Source organism: Carya illinoinensis, chromosome 14, assembly GCF_018687715.1.
Source record: "Carya illinoinensis cultivar Pawnee chromosome 14, C.illinoinensisPawnee_v1, whole genome shotgun sequence".
Taxonomy (NCBI): Eukaryota; Viridiplantae; Streptophyta; class Magnoliopsida; order Fagales; family Juglandaceae; genus Carya; species Carya illinoinensis.
This window is the reverse complement of record NC_056765.1, coordinates 19,388,776-19,416,139: the sequence shown is the minus strand read 5'-3', so window position 1 is coordinate 19,416,139 and position 27,364 is coordinate 19,388,776. Positions and strand designations below refer to the sequence as shown.

Below are 27,364 nucleotides of genomic sequence, written 5' to 3'. Positions count from 1 at the left end.
TACACAAAGGGGCTCCATATATTTAAATTGAAAAATGAAATGATACAATGGCAATGTAAATCACAAATCTATGACCCAAACTCAAAAATATTTATATTAGACAAAGCAAAAGAAGCCAAGATTTTGGAGTTAATGCTGTCATTTCATGTGTTTGATTATAAAGAAAAAGCAAAGCCAAACAGCATCCTCGTTAAAATTGCAAGTCACAGGAGTAGCTCATGAAGATGAATCCACCAATTCCTGAAACGAACCAAACAAGAATCCCACTAGATGAAGCCATAGTGTGCTGCCTCTTTCACACGGTGGAATATCTGAGCTCAAAATTGAATTAGTTTAACTTTCAAGTAACCGATAGACTGTGATTTCTTGCTGCTTGAAATACCTCCGATCTTCTTCGTCCACAAAAACAAGATTCAAGTAGTATTTCACACTAAATTTGTTGTTGATGTTGCGATATGTCGGTGTCAGTTCATATGGACTGAGGAAAAGTCTGACTGGAATAGATTCTCCTGCAAGAGCATTGGTTGATGCACCCAATAATTAAAAACAAACTAGAGTTGCATGGTATGATAGAAGAAGCATGGTATAGAAATTGACTGGTGCAAGAAGAATTGACTAAGGCGCATCACTGACCAAGTGCCGGTATCGCATTGAAATTATATAGAACATATAAGTTAAAGACAGGCCATATCAAGGAACGACCTCAACATGGAAGGCATAAGGGGAAATGATCTTCTATATTTGTGAATTATCACTGCTTTTCAATTTGCACAATAAACTATCAAAACTGACAATAGACACCCTATGTTAATAAATTTTGACAATTTACACCCTTGGTTAAGACTTCAGTAAGAAATTTCAGAAGAGTTGTACCGGACAGAAATTATAGTTAATGATATGTACATTATGAAACTGCACACCTCTGACAGGAGCACCATCCATCAACTCGAATTTTGCCAGGGTCTCGGTTTCAACATATGTATTGGGCCCCGATCCAGTTGACTCCCGACGCCTAATCTCGAGCTCCATATTTTTAATCTTGATTCTCACCAAAAGAAAATATATTTTGCCAATGATGACATCCTTTAGGTGATACCTTCAAAATGTTTGAGGTTCAATAAGAAAATAATCTTCAATTCCTCTCTACGGGGAAAATTGAAACCAACCACCACTTTACAGTGACCTCACTGGTACCTACTTGCTTTTACCATACTCAAATTCAATGTGTAGACAGTCCTCAATTCCAACCTCCATCTGCATGATAACATCAACATAAACAAACCAGGCAATAAGGCAACACAATGATACCATTTTTTTCAAAAGGTTTGTGTTAAGATGCAGATAATTAGATCTTTTGACAAATTCCCTAACAAGCATTGAATTCCACAATACCTCCCCCCCCTCTTTTTTCTTTTTTCTCTCCCCTTCCCTCCTTCCCTCTCCCTCCAAAAAAATGCAGACATCGATAGGATTGATTATGAAAGCAAGAAAGTAATCAAGAATCAAAATAAGCATCTTTAATATCCAAAAGATTAGATGGATTCAACTCTGCTTGTTGGTTAAGCATCATCCACTTGTAACAAGTAAATATGAACAGTATCAGGAAGTTTGAGAATACTGGAGCAGTAAGGAGCTCACATCAACCATGTATATAACGCAAGAAGCTGATGCATAAAGAAAAGAACCACCATTCTAAACTTAATGCTGTCAACGAATAAGAACTCACACCAACATCTATATGGTGTAACCAACCAATTCATGCAAAATTATCATCATTCTAACCTTGATGCTGTTATTGATTGATGGAGGTGGAGTGAAGTTGCGAACCTGATGCAGGTAAAAAAAATCATTTAAAAAATAATAATTAAAAAAGAGAACGTTTTGTAATATTCTTAAATCTGAACATTAAAGATATTCTTCTTTTAATCTACGACTATAGCAATTGAGCAAAAGATTAGCATCTACAGGAGGTTAAGAAAGGAGATGAGGTGACTAAAACATTATTTGGGCTATCTATTTCATATATACATAATTAAATTATTTCCTTGTAGATTATCATCCGTCCATAAAGCAATTAGACACTACCCTTTTTACATCATACACACAAGTACAGCCCCCTAAATATGTTGAACACATTTTCGATTCTGACCATTAGGCACTAACAGCACAAACATTTTCTAGCATTGTTGACAATTTAACTCGCTGCCCTACACTAAGCATAATTTATGCAGAATATTCAATTTAAATAGAAAACTTGTACCTGTCAGTCCTCTAACATGGCAACTCATGTCAAACGTGCTTGGGCCTGCCCCAAATTCTAGCACTTTTTTTTACCCATTTACATTAACAATTTCCTTAGTTAATGCTATTAGATCACCGCAACAATGAAGATGAGTACACACACCCACACCAGGCACAGTGAAGCTGGTTAAGTTGATAGCGACCTAGCAACAGTGCTTTCCCATTTTTAAACCACTTTATGCTGAGTCAGGCTCCTGTTGAACTACGCAGAGTACAAAGTTTAAGTTACAGCTGCAATGTGGCAATGCATTAGAACTGTTTCTAGTCAAACAATGTCACACCGATCTCACATGCAATACCAATCAATTACAGTGATGTTCCTTTTCCTTCGATTATTTGTTGAGGGAATCTTTCCTACAGAGGCTATCCAAACAAAAAGCATGGCTCTCAAAGGCACCAATGTCCAACAAATGCTCTTCCAATGGAGCAGTTATCTAAATAAGCTTGTCTTCCTCTCTTCTCAACTTGAAGGAATACAGCAAATTAAGCAATGCAGTAAAGGCATTTTACCTCCCAGTTGGATCAAGCTTACATTCTACCAGGGGAAGCCACTTTATCTCAAAATGGTACACCATAGAAGCATCTTTAACACGAGCAACACCATACACATTAAGGCAAAACTTCCTTCGGAGCCCTGTCTTCATTTACATCACAATTCATGCCAGAAGCTAACCCTAAAGCCATCTCCCACCTCAAATACGATATGGCAAAACCTTTTTTTATGCTTTTCCAGGAACCACTCCATGAGGCCCTAGAACCTTGTTAGATTACCATCCACTCCACTGGCATCCATATTTAGAATCTACTACATCCATCCACAAAGCCTTTCTCTCATTCTGATGGTGCCAAAGCCACTCTCACAAGAGTGCACTTTTAAAGAAGAGCAAATTCTGAACTCCCACTCTGCTCTCAGAGATTGGAGAACATACTTTTGGACCAGCTTTTGAGATAGAATTTGACCTCTTCTTCTAACCCACAGTAAAGACAGTTTCATTGTAGATTGTCTAGATTGTTAGCCGTACTACAAGTCGGAAAGGAGACATAATACACGGGTAGATTAGAAATAGTGCTCTTAATAAAATAAAATCCAATCCCCTTTAGATAAATACATCATCTTTCAACCAGTCAACCGATGCTTGATCTTCTCGATAATCACATCCAAATTGCCTTAACCTTGAAAGTGGCTCCCAAAGGAAGACACTAGTACCTAGATAATAGGACACCTTATACCCTAGAATACCAGCAAGAGTATCTATATTGTTTCTAGATTAACCCTCGACCCTGAAACTATTTCAAGGCGTAAGCATTGTAATGACTCAAAGAAGGACCAATCTACATCTGGGCCCATACTCTAAAAGTACTTGCTATTATTATAATTGGATCCTCTTGAAAGCAGTATAAAGGGCTTGAACTTCTCCTTGCCAAGCAATGTGGGATCCTCATTCACTAGCTTCCTATACGTATCCGAGATATTACAATCTCTCCTCTTAAATTTTGAGCGTCTTCGTCGGGAAATCCCATCTAGGTGGCATAGCTCAAGTCCCACATTTTTTTGAGATTAGTTTTGATACCATTTGAAACGACTCAAGGAAGACCTAAGCCACATACAGGCACATATTCCAAAAGGACTAGTCAATATCAGAATTGGAACCCCTTAAGCATTATAAAGGAATAAAGCAATGTGGGATTCCCATTCACAGACTTCCTATGCATAATTCAAGGTATTACAGGAATAAAGAACGAAAACAGAGAAGGTGATTTAAGTTTGGCCCCACAGAACAACAGGGTATCATCAGCAGACATAACATGTGTTAAATTAAGGACTGCAAAATTCCTAGATCCCAAAGAGAAACCAGAAAGAAAACCTCTTCAGTGGAGGCAGATTTCATTTTGCAGCACCTCCATGCAATGACAGGAGACAAGATCTCCTTGTCGCAAGCCATGAGAGCTTCTAAAGAAATTGGAAGGGGTTCCACTTACCAAAATTGAAAAAGTGCACTCTAAAAATATGCTTCTCAATCCAAGATCATCATCTCCCCCCCCCCCCCCCCCCCCCCAAAAAAAAAATTGCATTTCTTTAGCAAGTATAAAAGGAACTTCGAATTGATATGATCATAGGCCTTCTCAATATCTACTGTGTAAAACACTCTAGGCTCTCCACATCTCAGCCTACTATCCAAGCTATTGCTCTCTCAAGCCAAACACAATGAGTATGTGGAGATAAAGAGAACTGTAGAGCTGCAGGAATAATAGTCTCAGAGATTGAACACGTGTAATAATATTGAGTCAATGCTTTAACCACTAGCTAAAAGTAGAGAGCGCAATGACTAAATAATTAGTAAAAGTAGTTAAATCTCCATAATATGATAGACAACACAGTTATTCAATATATCGTTTTTAGATACACGAACAAGTTACCACAAAATCCTGGCACTCCACAATGTTGCTGATATAATTTCGACCAATTGTCACTTTCAAAATATACCTGCAAGTTTGTAAGAAACACAAGAGGGGTAAGTTCTTCTTTTTTTAGTTTTTTATTTCAGCTTATTTTCAATTATCAAATATAATGAATTATATTGAAGAAAGGAATATGGAATATGCAGCAAACGTACAAATTGCATTAAAGTCTGAAACCCACAAGGGTAATGAAACCAGAAAATGATTAAATGGTGGCTGCCTAAAGTATTCATCCAATATATATTTAACTGATTCCAATCCAACTCAACCCACCTAAAATAGAAGTTATTACTCTCTTACAAAAGTATCCACATATAATAAAGCATAGAATTCCAGATTTTGCCATTAACATGGTTACATGATCACTAAAGCAATATTGGAAACTCATTTCCAATTTGAACATAGACAATTGCTATTACCATGATCACCAAAGCAATATTGGAAACTCATTTCCAATTTGAACATAGACAATTGCTATTACCATGATCACCAAAGCAATATTGTTACCTACCATAGATGAAACTGTCCAATCAAACAGTACTCATGGAAAACACTTTGAATCCAACACACAATGAAAGCAATCAACACCATTTCAATTTCAATAAAAGTAAGTAGCAATTGTCTACAAAAGTGATGTCGGACTAGTGCTCGTAAAGGTTGATCGCTGTTCAATGGGACTGTAAAATGGGGATCTTTTTCTTTCTTTTGTTTTTTAATAGAACCACAAACAGTATTATTAGAGAGCATGAGAATAACATGAACAGTATTCTAATTCTCATCTTTTGCTTTGAGGGACCAATGTTCTAAGGTTTTAAGGATTTTGATTTTAGAAAGAAAAATGGTTCAAATTATGTATCTATTGCTTTGGCTGGAGTTTGATGGATTTCTAGAAAATTAAAAGGGAACAAGAAAGAGAAAGAAGAAGTAGACAAATCTAAGAGTGCAATCTGCAATTGAAACTGAAAATTCTCATAAAGGCCATCATTCCTTCAGTAGTAACCATCACATTCCAATATTTATAGGTGTTTGATGCCATAGGATTTGAACTCCATATAAGATTTTAAACCAGAATGACTTTGACTACTTAAAAGACTTCCACTTAATAAAATTTGCTATGGAGTTTTGACTACGACGCTCAAACAAAAATCACCCTATAAAACCCACAGATGAAATTCTCTAAATATAATAATATAACACACGATAAGACCTAACAGACCAAATGTACAGCTCCTGTCCAAATCCATGAGTAAAAAACATGCACACTAAGCAAATGGGCATGAACCAAGCCAAACCATCCTGGCTGAAGACATCATTCCACAGAGCACTAACCACCTGGCGATGCAGTAAAATATGGTCTACAGGCTATCCACTCCTTGTGCACATCACTCAATCACACCAATGCATCTTTTTCTCAGATTTTCCATGATAAGAATCTCCTTGAGAGATTATCCAAGCAAAAATGCAGCTCTTGGAGACATACCTTAGTCGTATTCTATTCCAAGGAAAGGGGGGGTTATTATGAAAAAATAATGAAATTATTATGTTTTTGAATAGGGCACATACACAATGAAGGTGATTTGAGTTTGTCCAACAAAACAACAGGGCATTGTCACCGTGCAAAAGATGTTATAGATTGTTTCCAGAAGTCATGCCCCCGCTAAAAAACCAGAGAGAAACCCCCAATCAATAGCCACAGATAACATTCTATGCGGAGCACGTCCATGACTATGACAAAAGGCTTAGGAGAAAATAGATATCCCTGTTGTGGGCTCTGTTAGCTCTTAAAGAAACAGGGAGTTCCATTCACTAAGACAGAAAAAGGTAAGGCAGAGAGATACAATGCTGAATCCAAAATTGCCATTTTTCTCCAAAACCACATCTCCTTTAGAAATATAATAGAACTTTAAGCTGACATGATTATAGGCCTTCTCGATGTCTACTTTATACAACACCTCCAGATCTTTGGATCTAAATCTACTATCTAGACTTTCATTAGCAATAATGATTCGGTTCAGGATTTTTCTCTCTCTAACAAATGCATTTTGAGGCTTCGAAATGAGCCGTTATTTTCCCCATTGGGCAAAAAAATGGATCCCCAACAGGCTCATTCTAGCCGAACAAATTTTTTTGATATAGATAGAAAAAACATTTCCCAACTATTTAAAGATAGCCGAACAATTCCCAACTATTTAAAGATAGAATTTCCAATAATGTTTATTACATAAGCAAAAAGCAATCTCAATTTTACTGTCATAACCTCATATATTCCATAAGACCAAACATGCAGCAAGAGGATGTTTTGTAGTGGACTCTAGTAGGCAAAGGTACTTTTCCGTTCGTTCCTTCTATAGGGGCCTTTCTCAAGAGCCCAATTCTCAATTTCCTTGGAGAAAGATCTGGAGACACAAGGGACCTCCCAAAGTTAGTTTCTTTGTATGGACTGCCTCCCTAGGTAGGATACTTACCACTGACAACTTGAGGAAAAGGAGGATTATTATTGCAGATTGGTGTTGCATGTGCAGAGGTGGGGGAGAGTCGGTAGATCATCTTCTCTTGCATTGTGATATAGCAAGATCTCTCTGGAATGAGGTATTTACTCGACTGGATATGGCCTGGGTTATGCCAAAAACCATGGAGCCTATTTTGGCTAGTTGGTCAAACATAAGAGGCAGGCAACCAATTAAAGCTATTTGGAAAATGATCCCTCTATGTATTATGTGGTGCTTGTGGCAGGAGCGCAATGAGCAGACTTTTGAAGACCAGGAAAAATCATTGGATGAGCTTAAAGTTTTATTTTTTAGAACTCTTTGTAGTTGGGCTATTGCTATGGATTTTAATCGCATGGCCTTTCATGATTTTCTTGCCGCTAATGTGCCTACCTAGTTAGGGCATTAGAGTTGTATTTCCAGCTTTGCCATTCTTTTATCAATATAATTTGTTTATTTATCAAAAAAAAAAAAAAAAATTACCGTCATACTATTGCAAAGCCACAAATTTGCATGGCAACAGAAATTCAGGTCAACCTTCTTCATTTGAATCAGCAATAAATTAAATGTGAGGCCACGTCCGAAAAATTGTAGTTTGGTAAGGGGTATGTAACAGAAGCTGTAGTTTGACATAAAAAAGTGTACCTTTCCCCTAAGACATAACAAGTGGCACAGACCAGATGCTACCAAGAGGAAGAAGAGATGGGTGATTGACAATTCTGAGATCTTTGAAAATGCAACTTAAATTAAAAATCAACCATACCTTCACAGGTAAGATGGTAGAATGGACCAAAAAATCTTGTGAATCATCTACTTTCCAATCATTCATTTTTTGGGGGTGTGTGGGAGAGAGAGAGAGAGAGAGAGAATGTTCTCAAGGGAAACATATAAGTTCTATAAATAGCATTAAAAATAGAAGTTGGATGACAGCATACCTTAGCCTAACATTGATTCCATTGTATGATTCATGCGGCATCTCAACAGTAGAAAATTCAAATTGGTATGTTTTCCTTTCAAACAATTCACCAGGAACATCAAGTTCACGCACTGCAAATGAAATAAGGGGAGTTAGGGATATTTGGCAGACAAGAAACTAACTCGTTAATAGAAAAAGGACAATAATAGCACCTAAAAGGTGTGGTAAAAGGGAAAAAGACATTGCCAATGAAGATTTCAAGTTAGAGATGATTATTTTGCTGGAAACAAAATCAATGAAAACTGATTGGGAAATGAAATTTATTGGTTGCCAGTTAAAATGATGGCAAGTGTGATATGAAACAATTCAATTACTGTTTCTTTTTTTTTTTTCTTTTTTTTTCCAGAAATAGAAGTTTCACTACACTCACCAAGAGATGTAAAATCATAAAAATTTCCTCTGTCAAAATATAGCTCTGCAACAGAGGAAAACAAAACAGATGAGGCAAGAATACTGTCAGGCCATGTATAATGGGATAGCCCTCCAATGACCAAAACTACTGCACATGATAAACAAAGTCTGTCATACATTGACTCCAAACAAATGTAAGTGTAAACTGCAACACTAAAACACTTCATATATGATGGAACACCACCAAGGGAGAATTAATCTGAACCAGGTTAAAAGATATGCTCTTGACGCCATCGTCATCCCATTAAGATTGAGTCAGCCATGTTAGATTTGGGAAGAGGGAAAGATTAGAGACTTCTTAACTTTTTTTTCTCTCTCTTCTCCAATGATACGAGGCAGATCTCAACCCTATCAACCTTGCTGCATCCTAGATATAACCTCCCTGATCTCAGGATTCCAAGCTTTTTAGCTTCTAGAAAACAATCAAAATCAAGCTTTCCAATCTTTGTGCCCTTAGAATAAATTCATTTTAAATATCTACATACAGAAATAAGACCTTAATTGATCTATTAAATTAACTGACGTAGTACTAGATGAGTTTGCGCAAACAAAAATTAGCAGAATATTGAAAGTAACTTAGCTAACATGAAGAATACTTGGTGTCGGATAAAATTAACCATTGAAGTATCCCTGCTGGCTCCTGGGGGTATGCGTATCTTGCTCATTTGCATATTTAGGGTTTCCATTTGTGATTTAAATTATCTAAACGTTAGTTCAATCTTCACAAAGAAGATTTATTTGGGACGTGATTTCTGCTTTCTTATTAAGACACATAACACAGCCTCATTGTCGATGTATGTCTTTTGTATAAATTCTTGTTCATAAAGCAGTTCACCAAAATGCAACTAATAACTTGATATTGGGACTTCATCAGACCTTAAATTCGTAAAATTTAGTGCAAACATCTTAGATGCTTCTGGATGTTGGGACTTCTTTTTCGATTATAGGTGTTAATGCAAACAGATGACTGCACGTTTTGTTTTTCACAGAAATGGTTTAGAGAAGCTCAGAAATCTTAGAGGTTTCTTCAATGGTCACGGTTCATAGAAGAGGATATTCTGACTAATATTTTGAACATGATATTTTATATAGACTAGGTTTTGGCTTCAATGCCAATATTTGGCAGGTTAAACTCTGTTTTTGCGTTAATTGTGGGCTTTGTTTTGTAGTGGATGACAAAGAATTTCAGATACAATCATTTCACTAGTGCCTGGGGAAGGGTATAGATGTTATTAGTAATAACTTCAAGTTGAATGGATACCATGACAATGCAAGGAAAGAAAAAAATTATTCTGAACCTTTTCAGTCCATATTCTCTGAAGAAATTCTTACAACAAATAATAAATATTTCCACCGTGCTTAAGAAAACATCTTTGCAATGCTTATGATTTATCTGATAAACACAGATTGCAAGAGCTCAGAATAATTCAGCACATGCCAAACATTGCTTTACCCCAAAATCTGTGTTACTACCAATAGCACACTTCTAATTTTGTGCTTGATATAAAAGAACTCTGACTAATCAAATGCAACCACATAAAAATGCCCTTCTCAATGTTAGAAACAAACATAAAACAGAAGGCTCAAAGCAAAGTAAGCAAACCTATTTGGCCAAGGAGCTCAATTTTAACACCATTATGTTCAAATTTCTTCCCTTGAGTTGGTTCTATAAGAACCTGAGATAACAATTGCAAGAGTTAGCTCCCAATTAATGCTTGCAGTACGTAATATTATGCAAAAAATAATTTAGAAAGAACCTTCATAAGATTGGAAAGATAATAATCAATGATACCTCCCCAATGATGTTTTCTTGACTTTGGAAGAGAGGAACCATGATGGTTTGGCCATTGTCCTTCTTCAACGGAACCTAAGGAAAAAATAAAAGATTATATTCTTGAAAGTAAAACTCCATTAAAGTTCTTCCGAGTGAGATAGGTCTAGTTTCTTCTTTTGTTTTTATTATAATTGCACTTGCACCTCATTTGCCTCCATTAGCCCCAAAAAAACCTATCCTGAAAAGTTACTGAGATTACCATTCTCAGGATACTGATCCTGGACCCAAACCAGCAATCCAAATATGAATCTACTTCAGAACCTTGCCCACTTTTAGTTGTGAAACCATTAAAAACCTGAACCAATTTTAAAACTTTATTTTGATGTGACTGCATTTGATTAGTCAAATGAGTTTTATCCTCTGCATGTACAATTCTTTTCTAGTTGTTTCACCATAATTTATACACCCACACAGGATAAAACTCAGTTTTTATATTCGGCCAGCACAAGATTAAACCTTTCTTTTGATTTTCAAGCCTTCCAAATGTTTGAAAACAACATCTCTCTAGCCATCTTTTTTTTTTTTTTTTTTGATAGGTAATAAAGAAATTATATTCATAGAAATAGGCAATGCCCAGGTATACAGGAAGTATACATGAGAACACCTAGCTAGAGGGAAAGTAGAAGGTCATGGACACTTAGTCCATTACAAACTATGGCCCCCGCCCATAGGAACAATGACTTAAACGTTTACGTGAAAAAGTTTTCTCTCCGTATATGGTGTGAAAAAGTTTACGTTTTCGTTCTGTGTTTCGTTCCGTCGCCATGGAGGATGGTGTAGTTACTGTGTAATACGACGGCGGGAGTTACAGATGGTTTTCGTAAAGGATTTCATGATTGAAACAAAGTTTTTCTCGGTCGTGCGAGAAGGGGGACTGATTCGCATCACTGAGCGAGGGAGGAGAAGCAAGCAGGAGCTACTACTGGGGTTAGGCACTGCAAAATGGCTTGAGAGAGCGTTAGAGGATTGTGCGAAAGGTGACCGTAGTGATTTTTATACGTCAACAAGGGAAGGTTATCGGAGCTTTATCGTGCTGCGACGTTCAAATGATCACGGAAACTTTCTAGAAGTTGCCATTTATGGGGAAGGAGGTCGCCGCAATTTCATTATTATCCCTGAAGATGAGGGGGGAAGGGGATGGAGAAGTATGGGGGAGGTGTTAAGGTTGGCCCGTACTGGTGTAGAGGTACAGAGAAGGCCGTGGAAAGACACAAAGGGGAGGCCAAAATCGTATAAAGAAGCACTTACCACGGCAGGGTCACATGCCGGCCTGAGAAAGGGGTATGTTGACAGTGATGTACACCGAGCCCCTTGAGAGAGAGAAATTGGCAGAGACGTGAACGAGGTACACTGCATGGTGAAAGAAATTCAGGCTCAATTGGGTTATTTGCAGTTTTGGGGATGATTTTAAAAAGAAATCCTATAAGGCCTTAAGTAACGGGTTGGGCCAGAATCAGGCTCGTGACCCTTTTGAGGGCCAAGTTTAGGTCTGCCACACTTAAACCGACCCGGAAAGAATGGAAAGCACGGGCAGGGCCTTCCCGTATCGTGCCAAATCCACTTCCGTCGACGCACAGCCTGTAGTAGGTTAAGGATGTGCCGAAATCTTCAGTGCGAAGAGGAACTCAACAGAAACTGCCAACGGCTGCTACAGAAGTCGCCAGAGGCTTGGGTAATGCAGAGATAACGCCGGGCCAGTAGGAGAAACTACCGACAGAAATGGTGGTGGACCTCCCATCACCACCGAGAGTTTTCTTCCCTTCCGAAACTGGACAGACAGAGCCGATAGAGTGTGGGGGAGATGTTGGCTCAGAGAGGCCTCCTACACTACACGGAGAAAACAATCAGTTCGAAGAGTGCAAAATAGGGGGCAGTGAGGACTCGGCCAGTGAAGATCTCTTCCTTTCAGTTGAAGAGAATGCACAGAGGCTCTTCCAGGTGACTAATGATCATGTAGGGGAGGTGGGTTTCGTGCTTGGGGAAGAAATTACAGAGGAACAGATGGACTTAAGAGTACAGAATCCTGTTCCATTAAACTGCCTGTTTCCAGATCAAGCCCGTGTCTTGGACTGGGTTTTTAACACGGTAAAGGACATACAAGAAATTGTGGGTTTGATGTGTGATGGGTATGAGGAACAGTTTATGGCTTTACTCACCGCTATTGAAGCGGGTCATCAACAACAAAGGAAGGCAGGGTCTAAAAAAATGCGGGAGCTCAAAAGACTAACATGGTCCATGAACTCTGAAGGAAGTTCTAGTAGGGATAGGATGAAAGGGAAGGGGTTAGTCTATCCTAAATGAAACAAAAAATTGTTTCATGGAATGTTTTTTTTTTTTGATACGTAAACGATAGTATTAAAATGAATAGGCATAGCCCAAGTAAAACAAGAAGTTATACAAGAGATAAACCTATCTAAGATGCTAAAGAAGACAAAAGGAAATCGTGCATATTTTGGCCATTAAAATTTACAGCAATGGCCCAAAGGACAAGAGAGGTGAAGAAAAAAGAGCGAAGCTCCACTAGAGTGCGCTCTGTCTTCGAAAGTCCGCTCATTCCGCTCTCGCCATATGCACCACATAACACAGATTGGAACCATTTTCCACACGGCTTTGATCTGTGGTGGTCCACCCGGCATCCCCCAACTGGCCAATAACTCAGTCACCGTAGCAGGCATCACCCAACTTAAACCGATTCTGTTAAACACTTCGCACCACAAAGCTCTAGCTGTCTCACAATGTAACAACAGATGATCGACAGTCTCTCCAGCCTTCTTACACATACAACACCAGTCTGCAATAATTACCCGGCGCTTTCGCAGATTATCTGTCGTCAGAATCTTACCCGGAGCCGCTGACCAAACGAAAAAGAGTGCTTTAGGTGGGGCCTTATTCCTCCACAACTTTTTCCAAGGGAACTGACTATTTGGTGTGGTTACAAGGGATTTATAGAAAGAGCGAACCGAGAAGTGCCCCTTACCCGCAGGTATCCACCACAATTTATCTTCTCGCAAGTCATTAAGTTTCGTGGAGTACAATAGGCTGAAAAAAGCCTCAAAGCTGTCTATTTCCCAATCTTGAGCTGCTCTACTGAAGGTGACATTCCACTGGGCTTGATGGCCTGAACGAACCAAAAAATCCGCCACTGAAGCTTCTGGATCACATGCCACACGGAACACTGTAGGAAACGCATCTTTTAAAGCCATCTCCCCACACCAGATGTCCCTCCAAAATTTTATACCGGTCCCCTCCCCCACCAAGAATCTAGTACGATTAGCAAAAACTCCCCATCCTCGTCTGATGTGTTTCCAGATCCCTACCCCGTAAGGGGCATTCCCGTCTCTAGTACACCAACCCCCCCATGTGCTCCCATGTTTGTAGTCGACGACTAGTTTCCATAATGCTTCTGGTTCTGTATTATATCTCCAAAGCCATTTGCCAAGAAGTGCTCGATTAAACATCTTCAAGTTCTTTATCCCCAATCCTCCTGATGAGAGTGGTCTGCACACCTTGTCCCACTTGACTAAGTGGAACTTAAATTCATTCCCCATTCCGCTCCATAAGAAATCCCGGTAAAGTTTTTCAATGCGTGAAGCCACAGAGGTTGGGATTGGAAATAAAGACAGGAAATAAGTAGGTAGATTGGAAAGAGTACTCTTGATAAGAGTCACACGACCTCCTTTTGACAAGTACAGTCTCTTCCACCCTGCCAGTCTTTTTTCCACTTTCTCGATAACTGAGTCCCAGATTGATACTGATCGGGACAAGTACAGTCACACGACCTCATTTGTTTACAGGAGACGAAGTTGGAAGTAATAACTACAAGAATTATACGAAGTACATGGAGTTGCGTACACGTTGATTGGGTTTATCTGGCTTCAAACGGGGCCTCAGGAGGTGTATTGGCTATGTGGGACCAATAAGTGGTGGAGAAAAGGGTGGAGTTTATAGGGCAATTCACGGTGGCATGCTCCTTTAGGAGTATATCAGATGATTTTTTATGGGCTTTTGTAGGTGTCTATGGTCCAAATGTAGATAATGACCGAAGTCTTTTATGGGACGAACTAGCTGGAGTTTATAGCTGGTGGGACCTTCCGTGGTGCATTGGCGGGGATTTTAATGTAACAAGATTCCCTAGTGAGACTCATGGCAATAGAAGAATGCGCCCGGCAAAGTCATGCTTCTCAGAATGCATCTGTGAGTTAAATTTAGTGGATCTACCAATGGTGGGGGGTTCTTGTACATGGGCTAACAATCAGACATGGTCCAGATTAGATAGATTCTTAATCTCTCCGGAGTGGGAGATTCATTACCCGGAGGTTTGGCAAAAGAGACTACCCCGTCTGTGTTCGGATCATTGGCCTATCTTGTTGGATTGTGGTGGGATACAGAGAAGATGCCGATACTTTAAGTTTGAAAACATATGGCTGAAGTCAGAAGGATTTGTGGATAGGGTGCGACAATGGTGGTCTTCCTATCAAATTCAGGGTACTCCCAGCTTCATGCTTGCGGGTAAACTGAAAGCGTTAAAACAAGATCTAAAGAACTGGAATAGACAATCTTTTGGCGATATTGGAGCACTCAAGGAAAGTAAGTTTTAGGGAGGTTCAGGAGCTCGAAAGGTTACAAGAGTATAGGATCTTAACGCAGGAGGAATCAGCCCAAAAACTAGTGCTGGTTGCAGAACTTGAGCAGATCATTATACTAGAAGAGACTTCATGGCGGCAAAAGTCGAGGGCTTTATGGCTGAAGGCAGGAGACCGTAGCACTAAATTCTTCCACAGGGTAGCCAACTCTCACAGAAGATACAATAATATTGAGATGCTGAAGATTGATGTGGTAGAATGTAAGGATGAACAGAGTATTAACTATCATGTAGTTGGTTTTTTTGAACAGCTACTTACTAAGCAGGTGGGTTGGCGGCCTAAGCCCAATGGGCTGATTTTCGACCCTATTGACTCTTTGGACAGCAGCAGGTTGGAGAGGCCTTTTGAGGAAGTTGAGGTTTTTGAAGTGGTGAGGAAGATGACTAAAGATAAGGCCCCGGGTCCGGATGGGTTCTTTATGGGTTTCTTTCAATCTTGTTGGGATGTATTAAAGGAAGATCTTATGAAGGTGTTCGAGGAATTCCATTCGATCGGTAAATTTGAGAAAAACCTAAACACCACTTTTCTTGCATTGATACTGAAGAAGGCCGGGGCTGTGGAGATTAAGAAATTCCGACCTATTAGCCTTGTAAATGGGGTTTATAAGATCCTTTCTAAGGTTCTTGCAAATTGTCTTAGCTAGGTTGTGGGAAAAATCATCTCAAAGCCCCAAAATGCTTTTGTAAAGGATAGACAGATCCTAGATGCGGCTCTTATTGCAAATGAATGTCTAGACAGTAGACTGAAAGCGGGTAATGCAGGGATCCTTTGCAAGCTAGACATGGAGAAGGCGTACGACCATGTTAATTGAGATTTCCTAATTGACATCCTTGGAATGTGTGGTTTTGGAGAAAGATGGTGATCTTGGATCCATTGGTGTATATCTACGGTGAAATATTCGGTTTTGATAAATGGGAACCCAACTGGTTTTTTCAACAGCACACGTGGCCTAAGAGAAGGAGACCCGCTGTCTCCACTACTCTTTGTTATGGTGATGGAGGTTTCGAGCAAAATGATCTCAGCCTTGGCTGATAACGAGCGAGTGACCGGTTTTCCGGTTGGATCCCCGGGTGGGGGAGTTCTTAATATTTCACATTCACTTTTTGCAGATGATACCCTTATTTTTTGCGAGGCTGTTTACAACCAGGTCCGAGTCTTGAAGGCAATGTTACTTTGTTTTGAAGCAGCTTCGAGATTGAAAGTGAACCTAGATAAATCAGAGATGGTACCTATTGGAGGTGTGCAACATTTAAGATATTTTGCAAATATTCTAGGGTGTAAGATCTCCGCACTCCCTATGACTTATCTTGGTCTCCCGCTAGGGGCTGCCTCAAGAGCGGCTCCGTTATGGGACACAATGATTGAGAAGGTAGAGCGCAGGTTAGCAGGGTGGAAGAGAATGTATCTGTCAAAAGGGGGTAGGATTACCTTAATCAAGAGTACACTATCTAACCTGCCAACCTACTTCCTGTCCTTGTTCCCTATTCCAGTAAGTGTGGTGCTTCACATAAAAAAATTGCAGAGGGATTTTTTGTGGGGAGGACTAGGTGAGGAGTTCAAATTCCACCTAGTAAGGTGGGAAAAGGTGTGTAGTCCTATCTCTTATGGCAGTTTGGGCATCAAAAATTTGAGAACCTTTAATCGGGCGCTACTTGGAAAATGGCTGTGGAGATACCATAAAGAACCAGATGCGCTATGGAAGCTGGTAATTGAGAGCAAATATAGTAGCCTTTGGGGGGGATGGTGTACCAATAAGGTGAGAGGGGCATATGGAGTGGGATTGTGGAAATATATAAGAGGAGGATGGGTGGTTTTCTCTTGCCATACAAATTTTCGTCTAGGAGATGGGACTAAGATTAAATTTTGGCATGATAATTGGTGTGGAAAGAGTGCCCTAAAGGATCAATTCCCGGCCCTTTTCAAGATCGCAAGGGATAAGGAGGTTGCAATAGTGGAAGTCATGGGGATGGTTGGGGAACATATCCAGTGGAACATCAATTTCAGCCGGGCGGCACACGATTGGGAATTGGACAGTTTTGCAGCATTTTACAGCCTCTTGTACTCACTCAAACGGAGCAACCAGCTTGCTGATTTACTATGGTGGAAGCCTACAAGCAAAGGTTTGTTCTCGGTTCACTCGTTCTATAAATCTCTTTTGCAAGGGTCCCCCATTCAGTTCCCTTGGAAAAAGGTTTGGAGACATAAGGCACCTCCCAAAGCATCGTTCTTCGTGTGGACTGCGTCCTTGGGTAAGATCCTTACAATGGACAACTAGAGGAAAAGGAGGGTGATCATTGTAAATTGGTGTTGCATGTGTAGGAAAGGGGGGGAATCCGTAGACCATCTTTTACTACACTGTGAGGTAGCTCAAGGATTATAGAATGAGATATTGAGTCGACTAGATTTGGGCTGGGTAATGCCGGAGACAGTGGTGGCGGTGTTAGCTAGTTGGACAGATTTGAGAGGCATTTAACAGATCAAGGCTATATGGAAGATGATCCTCATTTGTATCATGTGGTGTGTATGGCAAAAGCGTAATGAACGAATCTTTGAGGACAAAGTGAGATCTATGGAGGAACTAAAAGCTTTCTTTTTTAGAACTCTTTGTACATGGCCATTGTAGTTAATTTTAATGGCCAAAATTTACATAAGTTTCTTGTATCTATTGAGCCTACATAGTAGGGCATTCATTGTACTGAACAGGGTTTTTGCCTATTCTTTTCATTAATATACTTTGATTTTACTTATCAAAAAAAAAAACAATGACTTAAAGAAGAAGAGTTTTAGTTCATCCATTGTTCCCTCTCGATCTTCGAAGCTTCTAGTATTTCTCTCCCTCCAAATACACCAACACATACATATAGGAACCATTCGCCAAATGGTCACTACCTGTGAGTTACCCATGAAGGCCTCTCCAGCTAGCAAGGAAATCTACCAATCTAAGAGGCATGACCCGTGACAAACCGATTCTCGTGAAAAAATCATCTCACATGATCTTGGCCACCTCACAGTGTAAAAGCAGATGATCTACTGATTCCCCATTCTTCTTACACATACAATATCAATCCAGCACAATCACCCATCGTTTCCTCAGATTATCTGCAGTCAGCATCTTGTTCAAGGTTGCTGTCCAAACAAAAAAAGCTGCTTTTGAAGGAGCCTTAGTCTCTAGCCATCTTAGATAGGTATAATTTGTACACGCACGGAGAATTGAAACCTAGAACTCATCCACTACCCCTTGTTTACTATGAGAGGAGATACCATTTTGTTAGAGGATAATAGGCATAATCATGCTCAAGGGAAGAAATTCCAATCTGAAGAAAAGAATCAACATGAGCAAGGAAATGATATGGTTAAAAGACACGGGTGAGAACTAAGAGCAACAGCTTTTCATCTGCCAATTGAGAGGCCACAAGCAATGGTTTAACCACTGGCCTGCGTTAATATGACATTCAATTTTTTTGAAAGAAGCTTGAATTGTTGTCATGCCTGAGCCCCATGAAGCTCCAAAATCTGGAGTAAGCTTTCAAATTTAGGCACCTGGATCAACTATTTTCTACCCATTAATTTTTTTAAAATGTTTGCTTAGTTTATATGTTAATTGGATCTGATTTTTGAGCTTGAAGATTGTATTTTTGGTGTAAACTTGCCTTTTTTTCCAATAGAAGTCCTGGATAGATTAGGACTTCTTAATTTGTCAAAGATAGCTTGCACTAACCAAAAACCTTAAATGTCATAGTTCTCTAAGGCAGCTGGCATCTAGGAGTATTTTAGGATTCTCTAGCTTGATGACAGCTAGCTAGAAATCTCCATGAAAAAGTTGCCACTGCCAGTTTTATAAACAAAACCACATGATGTCCATGCCTTTATTTCTTTACTATCAATGAATTTTTTCTTTTTCAAGTTTTCCCATGAAGTACCTTGGCCTTCTCTTGGGAGCCTCCTTCAAAGCTAAAGACTAGCTGGGATGATGTGAATGAGAAGATCAGGTGCAGGTTGGCAGATTGGAAGAGCACTCTCTCCAATATGCCCACCTACTTCCTTTCCCTATTCCCTCTTCCAGCTAGCGTGGCGAATTGTATTGAGAAGCTCCAATGTGATTTTCTGTGGAGTGGATTAGGTTAATATTTCAAATTTCACCTAGTTAATTGGGGAAAGTTAGCTCCTCAATCTCAGGTAGTGGGCTGGGGGCTCAAAATTTAAGGGTATTCAATCAGGCACTTTTAGGGAAATGGATGGGGTGCTTTCATCAAGAGAGAGGGATGCATTGTAGAAAGCTGTGATTGATTCTACATATGGGGGAGCATGGTGGGTGGTAATCCAATGAGGTACAAGAAGTATAGAAGTGGGGTCCTAGAAGAATATAAGAAGAGGATGGGGGTTTTATATCAACAAACCAGATTTGTGGTGGTGATGGTTCCAAGATCAGATTCTAGCATGATATATGGTGCAGAGATAGTACCCCTAAAGACACTTTCCCAGTGGTCTATAGGATATTAGGATGGCCTGCAAGCAGAACTCGATGGCTGGATTATTGAAAATTTCAGGAGGTTGTCCGCAGCAGAATGTCAGTTTTCTCAGGGTGGCTCATGATTGGGAAATTGGTGTCTTGTCTGACTTCTTAGACCTGCTATACTCTACGGGAGTTAGTGAAGAATGAAACGATAAGATGTTTTAGACTCCTAGTAAAGCGAAAACTCATTGTCCACTTTTTCTATGAGGACAACACTAGTCAAAACAACAAACATTTTCTAAGGGGGAGTATTTGGAGGAAAAAAGCGCCTCTTAAGGCTGCTTCCTTCATTTGGACAGCTTCCTTAAGAAAATATGGATTGTAGTAATAGACTAATGATGTGTAGGAAACTTGGAGAGACTATGGACCATCCATTTCTTCATTGTGAGGGGGCTAGGGCCTTGTGAGTTGATTTTTTCAGCAGGGTGGGGCTAGCATGGGTTATGCCTAAAGGGGTGGCCGATCTCCTTGCCAACTTGAAAGGTCTATATGGCAGCCCGCAAATCACAGCAGTATGGAAGATAGTCTCCATATGCCTGCAGTAGTGCATTTGGAAGGAAAGGAACGACCGGAATTTAAAGGCAACGAATGCTCATTGGGTCAACTAAAACTTTTTTCCTTCAATACTTTACTAGTTTGGGAATCGCTATGGACTTCAGCGGACTCAGGTTTCATGAATCTATTTCTAGATCTTGATTAGGTGTTTTCTCTAGTTTACGTTTTTTGTACTTGGGCTGCGCCTATTTTTAAATCCTATTAATAAAATTTCTTTTACAAATATAAAAAAGTATCATGATGAGATAAAGCCCTTTTTATGTGGTACCGAACTTATCCATCCCAATACCATGAAAGAGGGCGAATGTAAAGATTTGAAGTGAATGCTTCCATTATGTGATGTAATTATAGTAACACTATGGTAAGTGTGAAAGAAACATAGGGAAAGAAAAGAAAAGAAAGGAAAGGAAAGAAGATGAAAGAAAAAGGAAACGGACAGAGAAGAAATGAAAATGTGATTGTATGAATGAATGTGATGAATTTTAATGTTTTTCTTGGCCTTATGACTGTTGAGGATTAATTGGGTACCAAAAGATGAGAGGCAGATGGCAAGCTGTCTTGTATACTCGGCCAGGAAGGGCTCGCCATATGTACCTAGTTTATCGAGTGATGAAAATCTCCATGACTAGGTTCCACTTGTGCCCATGGACATGGAACCACGATCTTTGAGATCGTAGATGGTCAATCCTTACACTCAAGGCATAAATGTGTGTTGGCCAACTAGAGATAAAAGGAAAACAGTCTGTGATTTGAATGTTCTATAAGTGTATGCAGGCCATATAAAAAGGAAAACTTATTTATCATCTCATTTATTGCATTTTTTTTTTAAAAAAAATATTGAGTCGAGGTCACTTAATCTTTGTTTTAAACATCCCAGGTATTGAAGGGATCGACTATGAGCCAGAAGCTTGTCCTAGCACACGGAGAACATGACTCAGTTTTAACTATTAGAGAGTTTCATTCACAATGTGTATTATAACATTCAGATAATTTATAAAACATATCAGCTTAGGGATTTCCCTATTGCTTTACTAATAAAATTTTCAGTTCCATTTTACTTGTTAGTGGAATCCTCTCATAACTTGGTTTATGCAATATAAACATTAATAGCATCTATAACTGTAAAGAGCATTACAATTTTTACTTTAAATACAAATCCTTCAAAGAAAAGTGTGTTACAATTGTACTGCCCCAATATTTACTTTCGATACCATTTTTTTTTTTTTTTTTATGTCGGGGAATCTCTCCAAGGCCCTTAGGAACCCTACAGAGTAAACCCTGGTCCCGTGCACCTACTTTCGATACTTTAGTATTGAGTTAGAACATTTATGACTATTTTTGAGGATATTTGAGAAATGGGAAAGAAATTATTTTTTAGCGCGGGAAAAATTAAAAAATCTCACCCTATTTGACTAGATAAATAATCTCCCACAACATTTGGGGATGGTGAAAGGTCAGTGGGTTTTCTAGAAAATATCTAGGCCTTAGTTTATAATTCCGGAACCAGAAGAGAGGTTTAAGAAATCTATCATAATAACCAACTTGATTAATCAATCATCTATTTCTGAAACAAAACAGTATTGAGTTATTTATAAGCTTGATTTGAACCAAGTAGAAGAGACTTAGGACCCAAATTATGAAATGATCTTGTTATTCCTCAAGAATGAAACAAAGCATGCTAAGAAGAAATAAAGAACAAAAAAATGTAGTTCTTCTTCTTCTCCTTTTTTTAAGGAGAAAACATTGAAGCGCAATTGTCTCCATAATTGATGGAGCACACTGGACTTTGTACACCCTATTATTAGTAATTGCTGAAAAGTTGGTGGTAGATCCTTTCCAAAGTGTTGTAGAAATATACGTCATAGCTTGTGTGATACCCCATACTGAGTGATAACAATAGTTGATGTATGGAATCCCACATTACTTGGGAATGAGAAGTTCTTGCTCTTTAAAATGGGGGCTATAATTCTATCATTGACTAGTCCTAGGCCTAGATGTGGCTTGTCCCTGCCTTGAGGCATTACAAATAATATCAAAACCTATCCCAACCGAGAATGTGGGACTTGAGCCGTGCCACCTACGATGGATTGGCCTAACGAGGACGTTGAGAAATTAAGGGGGGAGATTGTGATAACTCATATTGAATGATAAGGGTAGGTCATGTATGAGATTCCATATTACTTAGAAAGAAGAAATTCTTGCTCTTTACAATGGGGGCTCCAATTGTATCATTGATTAGTCTTTTTGAGGTATAGGCCCAGATGTGGCTTGCCACTCCCTTGGGGCATTACAACTTGGAACTAAATAATCTTCTACACAAAGGTTATTTCTAACATGTATATTTGTAATACCCAAGCCTATGTGATTGTGATTGGTGTAGGAAGGTAATGAATGTGACCCCACATTGTTTGGGGGAGAGAAGTTTGAGCCATTTATAATGATTCCAAGAAGTCCAATTATAACCTTGACAAATCATTTTTGAGTATCAGTCCAAATGTAGCTTGACCTTGACCCTTCCTTGGGTTATTAAAATATTGCAACAGATATTCCTTCTTCATACTATATCACATCATTACAAAGAGTTTCAATACATGCTCTTGGTTATTATGGACTCCGAAAGCCACAAACAGGTTAATCGGACATGGAGAAAAGATTGCGCAATGTTGATAAGTTAATAAGATACCTGTTTGCGAGTTTTTGTGTCAACAAATGAGATTGAAACATTACATGGTGGCTTGAAAGCTCCAACTAGGAAATCCTGAAAACAAGCGATTATTTCAGGTCTCTAATCCAGATGTCTCGATCAAGATGCTATAGAAATACATCTAGCTCTTGAAAAATATTACCATGATCTTCAGGTCGAATGTTGTATTTACACTTTGTCATACATGAAGCACCTAGTGATAGAAACAATCTCAAATTCCGATTCTGGTTAAACTTTAACAGTTAAGAAACCACAAAAAACAAAACCGACACCCAGAAAAAGAATAACATGAGAAGAAAAAAAAAAAAAAAAAAAAGGAGAACAATGAAAGAAAGGAGAAAGTATATAAAATACCGCCCAAAAGGTTTCCATGGTCGAAATTTAAAAGTAGACTCTGAAAATACTAAGGTGGTTATCAAGAAGAATGAAAAAATCTATTTTTATGGGATTTTTTTTTTTCCCATATGCATATGTCAAGGCTATCTTCGAAGGAAAGTACCTGGGGAAGCGTTGGAGAAGTGAAAAGCAAATAGATTACAATTCGCAATGCAAATAGATGAGGAGGTTTTCCGATTGCTTGCCGCTTCGACTCCTTCTCCGTCAAGCTTCTTCCCTGGCTGTCGGTCTTGGGTTCCTTGTCTGTTCCTTTCCTGATTCTTCAACAAACTGTCAACGGGTCCACTTTCTACGTACAGCTACTCGGTCACGTTTAGTTCACTTTGGAAGGAGGTTGTTTTGATAGTAACATATATTAATTAGAAAAATAATATTTACAGTCATGGTTATATAAGTGGCGTGCAGTCGTTTTAAAAAAAAGTAAATTAATATAAAACTCACATGAAAAAAACTAACTTTTTAATCGTAGACCCACTTTTTTTCAAAGCGATTGTACGGCGTTTGCAATTCTACGACTGTATGTAGAATTGCTCAATTAATAAACATATGGATGATTTAGATTAAATTTAAAAGTTAAATAAAATATTATTATAATGTTACTTTTAATTATTATTTTTAATTTTTAAAAAATTGAATTAAAATTTAAAGAAAGTTGAATTTTTTATTATATTTTATATAATAATTTAGAAAATTTATAATGATTAGATTAAATAGATTAAAAGTGTTTCTCAATCTAAACGATCTCTTATTCGTTTCTTTCTTGACACTTTTACTTGCACTTTTGTAGCAAAGAAAGACTCGATAATATTTTTTACAATAATGATATATGTAGTGGTGAAATGCTCAAATGCCATGTAATTATTTTAAAAAAGATGAGTAATTATTAAAAAAATAATTTTTATATGGGTCTTATATTAACTCACTTTTTTTAAAAAAAATTACAAATATCATTTCTCTATTTTTTAATATATAGAAAAAATCTATAAGAAAGTCTTACACTCCGTATTTCTATCTAATTAATATGTGATTTGTTATTTTTATAATTTTATTTAAACATATATTTAAGCATTAAGATAGAAGTGTAAAAATGACAAATCATATTTTAATTAAATAAAAGTGTGTAGTGTAAGACTTTCATATAAAAATTTTCATATTTAAAAAAAAATTATGAATAAATATTCACAAAAAAGAAGGAAAAACTACCCTATAAATTTGGGAAACCCTAATTTATCCTTCCACTAAGTTATTTCTCTTGCTAATTTATCCTTCCACTAAGGAAATGAAGCTTCCTCCATCAACTATAGACTGTTGTGGAGATTTACGTGAATAGAAATAAAATATTATAAATTATATGATCTTGATGCCTTCATTGTATGATCTTCTTTTGACAATGCAACGAGTATCATGGAATTGGTTGAAGGTTTTGAAAGCTTGACCAGTTATATTTTTCTTAAAAGGAAAGCTAAATATTAAAATAGTCTAAGAAGTCCTTTAGTTTCAATAATTTTATACCTATACTCTGATTTCTAACCATGTACCACTTGCTCACACATAACAACACATATGGAAAAAGAAATAAAAAATAAAAAAAGAATATTTGAAAACAAGCATTATTTAAAAAAAAATCATAAGCAAAAATAAAAATAAAATAAAAAGCCTTAGAGATAGTCAAGCATTGCCTAAGGTAAAGTTTGGATAGTGAGTTGAAATAAAAGTTAGAAATTGAATAAAATATTATTATAATATTATTTTTTAATATTATTATTGTTTTGAGATTTGAAAGAGTTAAACTGTTTGTTATATTTTGTGTGGAAATTTGAAAAAATTATAATACTAAAATGATATGAGTTGAAATCAATTCTGAATCCAAACGGAAAATGACTTGGGCCATGTTTGGGAACTAGATGTTGCCTAGGTCTAGCCACCAGGGCTTTTAAAAATAGACCCCAAAATATTTTTTGAATTTCTTATGCATAATATTTTTTTGGTATTACATTTTTAACGGATTATTAACAATTTACTAATAAAACGTTAAGATTATCTAAATTGAAAAATAGACATTCTAAGAGTTCGATTAGAGTATAAAGACCAATTTATCCAAAACACAAACCACACGTGGTAGTTAAATATTTGACCATCTCCTAATTTATGTCACTCATTTTGCTCCCTTGACGTAGCACCATATGATTTATTACAAAAATAAATAAAAAATATATATTAAAAAAATGGTGCCCAAAAATATAAAAAGATGAAGAGTAAAATCTTATATTCTTTCTACTTTTTTATATTTTTGTTTTAAATTTTCTTAATAAGTCATATGACACCAGATTGTGATGTTACGTCAAGGAGATAAAATGAGTAAAATAACATAAAGCATAGTTGCATTACTCTTAACCTAATACATACATATATATATATATATATATATATGTATGTATGTATATGTGTGTGTATATATATTCTTATATATAAAAGTGTCAATCCGAGAATGGACAGTGTTTTTGTTTTGACATTATTCTTCCCATTTTGCTCCTACATGCATTTCAATATCACCGTTTCATCTTCCATGTTCCATTGGGTTCTTCAATTTCTGGAACATCAATCCACCATTAACTTTCTCGTCTTTTTAGTGTCTTCTTCTTAGATCAAACACTTCATTGCCTTCATATTTTGTCTAAATCCTCTTTCATTCATTGCTTCGCTCACTTTCTAGAAGATCAATCACTTCCTCTACCTTCCTATTTTGTCTGAATCACATTTATACTCTATAAAGTTCATCATCTGCTTTGTCAAACTACATCGTCTTCCTCTGCTCCAATGCTCTTGTTAAGTGCCTCTCCTTCCTTTCATCTCAGTGTTAATTGTACCACTTCTGTAGCACCTTCATAGGAAGCCCCACACCCAACCACGAATTGCGTGCAAATTCCTTGCTCCAAATCAAAATTGAAAGTGTTGAACCCAAGGTTTCAAGTTTCATGTGATTATAAATTTACACATGGATTTTGATGATAACAAATGAATTCAAAGAATAGAGGAGTTTCAACCTCAAGTTGTCCACACAATGAAGTCAAGCACATCAAAGAATCAAGCATGAGCAAGAAGGAAACAAGTTCACATTAAAGTCATAGAGTAATGTTGTAAATTTCTTAAAATTCGAAATTAGGATTAATGCTCAAAATTAATATTTTATCATAAAGCATTAAAATACATTTTCCACATGTGCATGAATTTTTTTTTGAAAATTAAATTTTAAAATTTTAAAAGATGATTGATTGTCATCTTTTACATGTGCATGCCTTGATTAAAAGATTGAACTTTGAAAATATTAAAGATGATTGATTGTCATCTTTTACATGTGCATGCCTTGATTAAAGAGTTGAACTTTGAAAATATTAAAGATGATTGATTGTCATCTTTTACATGTGCATGTTTTATTTGAATATTTTCAAAAGTGATTGATGCTTTTTTAGACTTATACAAAAGGTATATGATTTTGTTTGAAAAATTTGAAAAGTAAAGTGTGCTCCTTTTGTCATATATAAAAAGTAAAAATTTAGGTTTGAATTTTTTGAGAAGGAAAATGTGCTCCTTTTGTCATATGCAAAAAGTAGAAGATTAGGTTTGAATTTTTTGAAAATGAAAGTGTGCTCCTTTTGTCATATGCCAAAAGTAAAATATTAGGTTTGATTTTTTTGAAAAAGTGAATGATGTTGTCTTTGACAATTGAAAAAGAAGAACCTTTTATTTGAATTTTTTGAAAAAATGAATGATGTTGTCTTTGACATGTGAATCTTTTTTAATTTGAATATAAAGTCTTATATGCCTATAAATAGATCATTTGAGAGCTTCACATTTACAACACCAAGAGCATACAACATTCATTCAAAACTTTCATTCTCTCTTCTCTAAGCATTGAGCATTAATCCTTGTTCATTTTGAGAGATATAGTTTGCGCTGTATTGTTCTTATTTCACTCATTGAGGAGTGTTTTCTGATAACCTACCTACTATCAAATTTTGTATCAAAAAAAGGGTGTGTATAACCCTTGTGCGTGTAGAAAGTATTCTACACAGGAAATAGTTGAA

General features: G+C 37.4%; 1 protein-coding gene across 6 annotated transcripts; it reads right to left on the bottom strand.

Moving 5' to 3' along the window:
* Positions 1-23,594, bottom strand: LOC122293889 (vacuolar protein sorting-associated protein 26A-like). 6 transcript variants are annotated; one of them, XM_043102326.1, is made up of 12 exons: positions 23,383-23,594; positions 23,026-23,107; positions 22,863-22,937; positions 10,427-10,501; positions 10,238-10,310; positions 8,594-8,722; positions 8,183-8,294; positions 4,720-4,786; positions 1,783-1,827; positions 1,199-1,254; positions 921-1,096; positions 1-509 (listed from the first exon to the last, which is right to left on the bottom strand). In XM_043102326.1, the coding sequence occupies exons 2-12, from the start codon at positions 23,026-23,028 to the stop codon at positions 334-336; spliced, it is 987 nt and encodes a 328-aa protein (XP_042958260.1). In that variant the 5' UTR covers positions 23,029-23,107; positions 23,383-23,594; the 3' UTR covers positions 1-333. The 6 variants fall into 6 exon arrangements, with proteins under 6 accessions (XP_042958260.1, XP_042958261.1, XP_042958263.1 ...); XM_043102327.1 differs by having other exon boundaries at positions 23,026-23,093; XM_043102329.1 differs by having other exon boundaries at positions 904-1,096; positions 23,026-23,076.
* Positions 23,595-27,364: the final 3,770 nt, after the last annotated feature.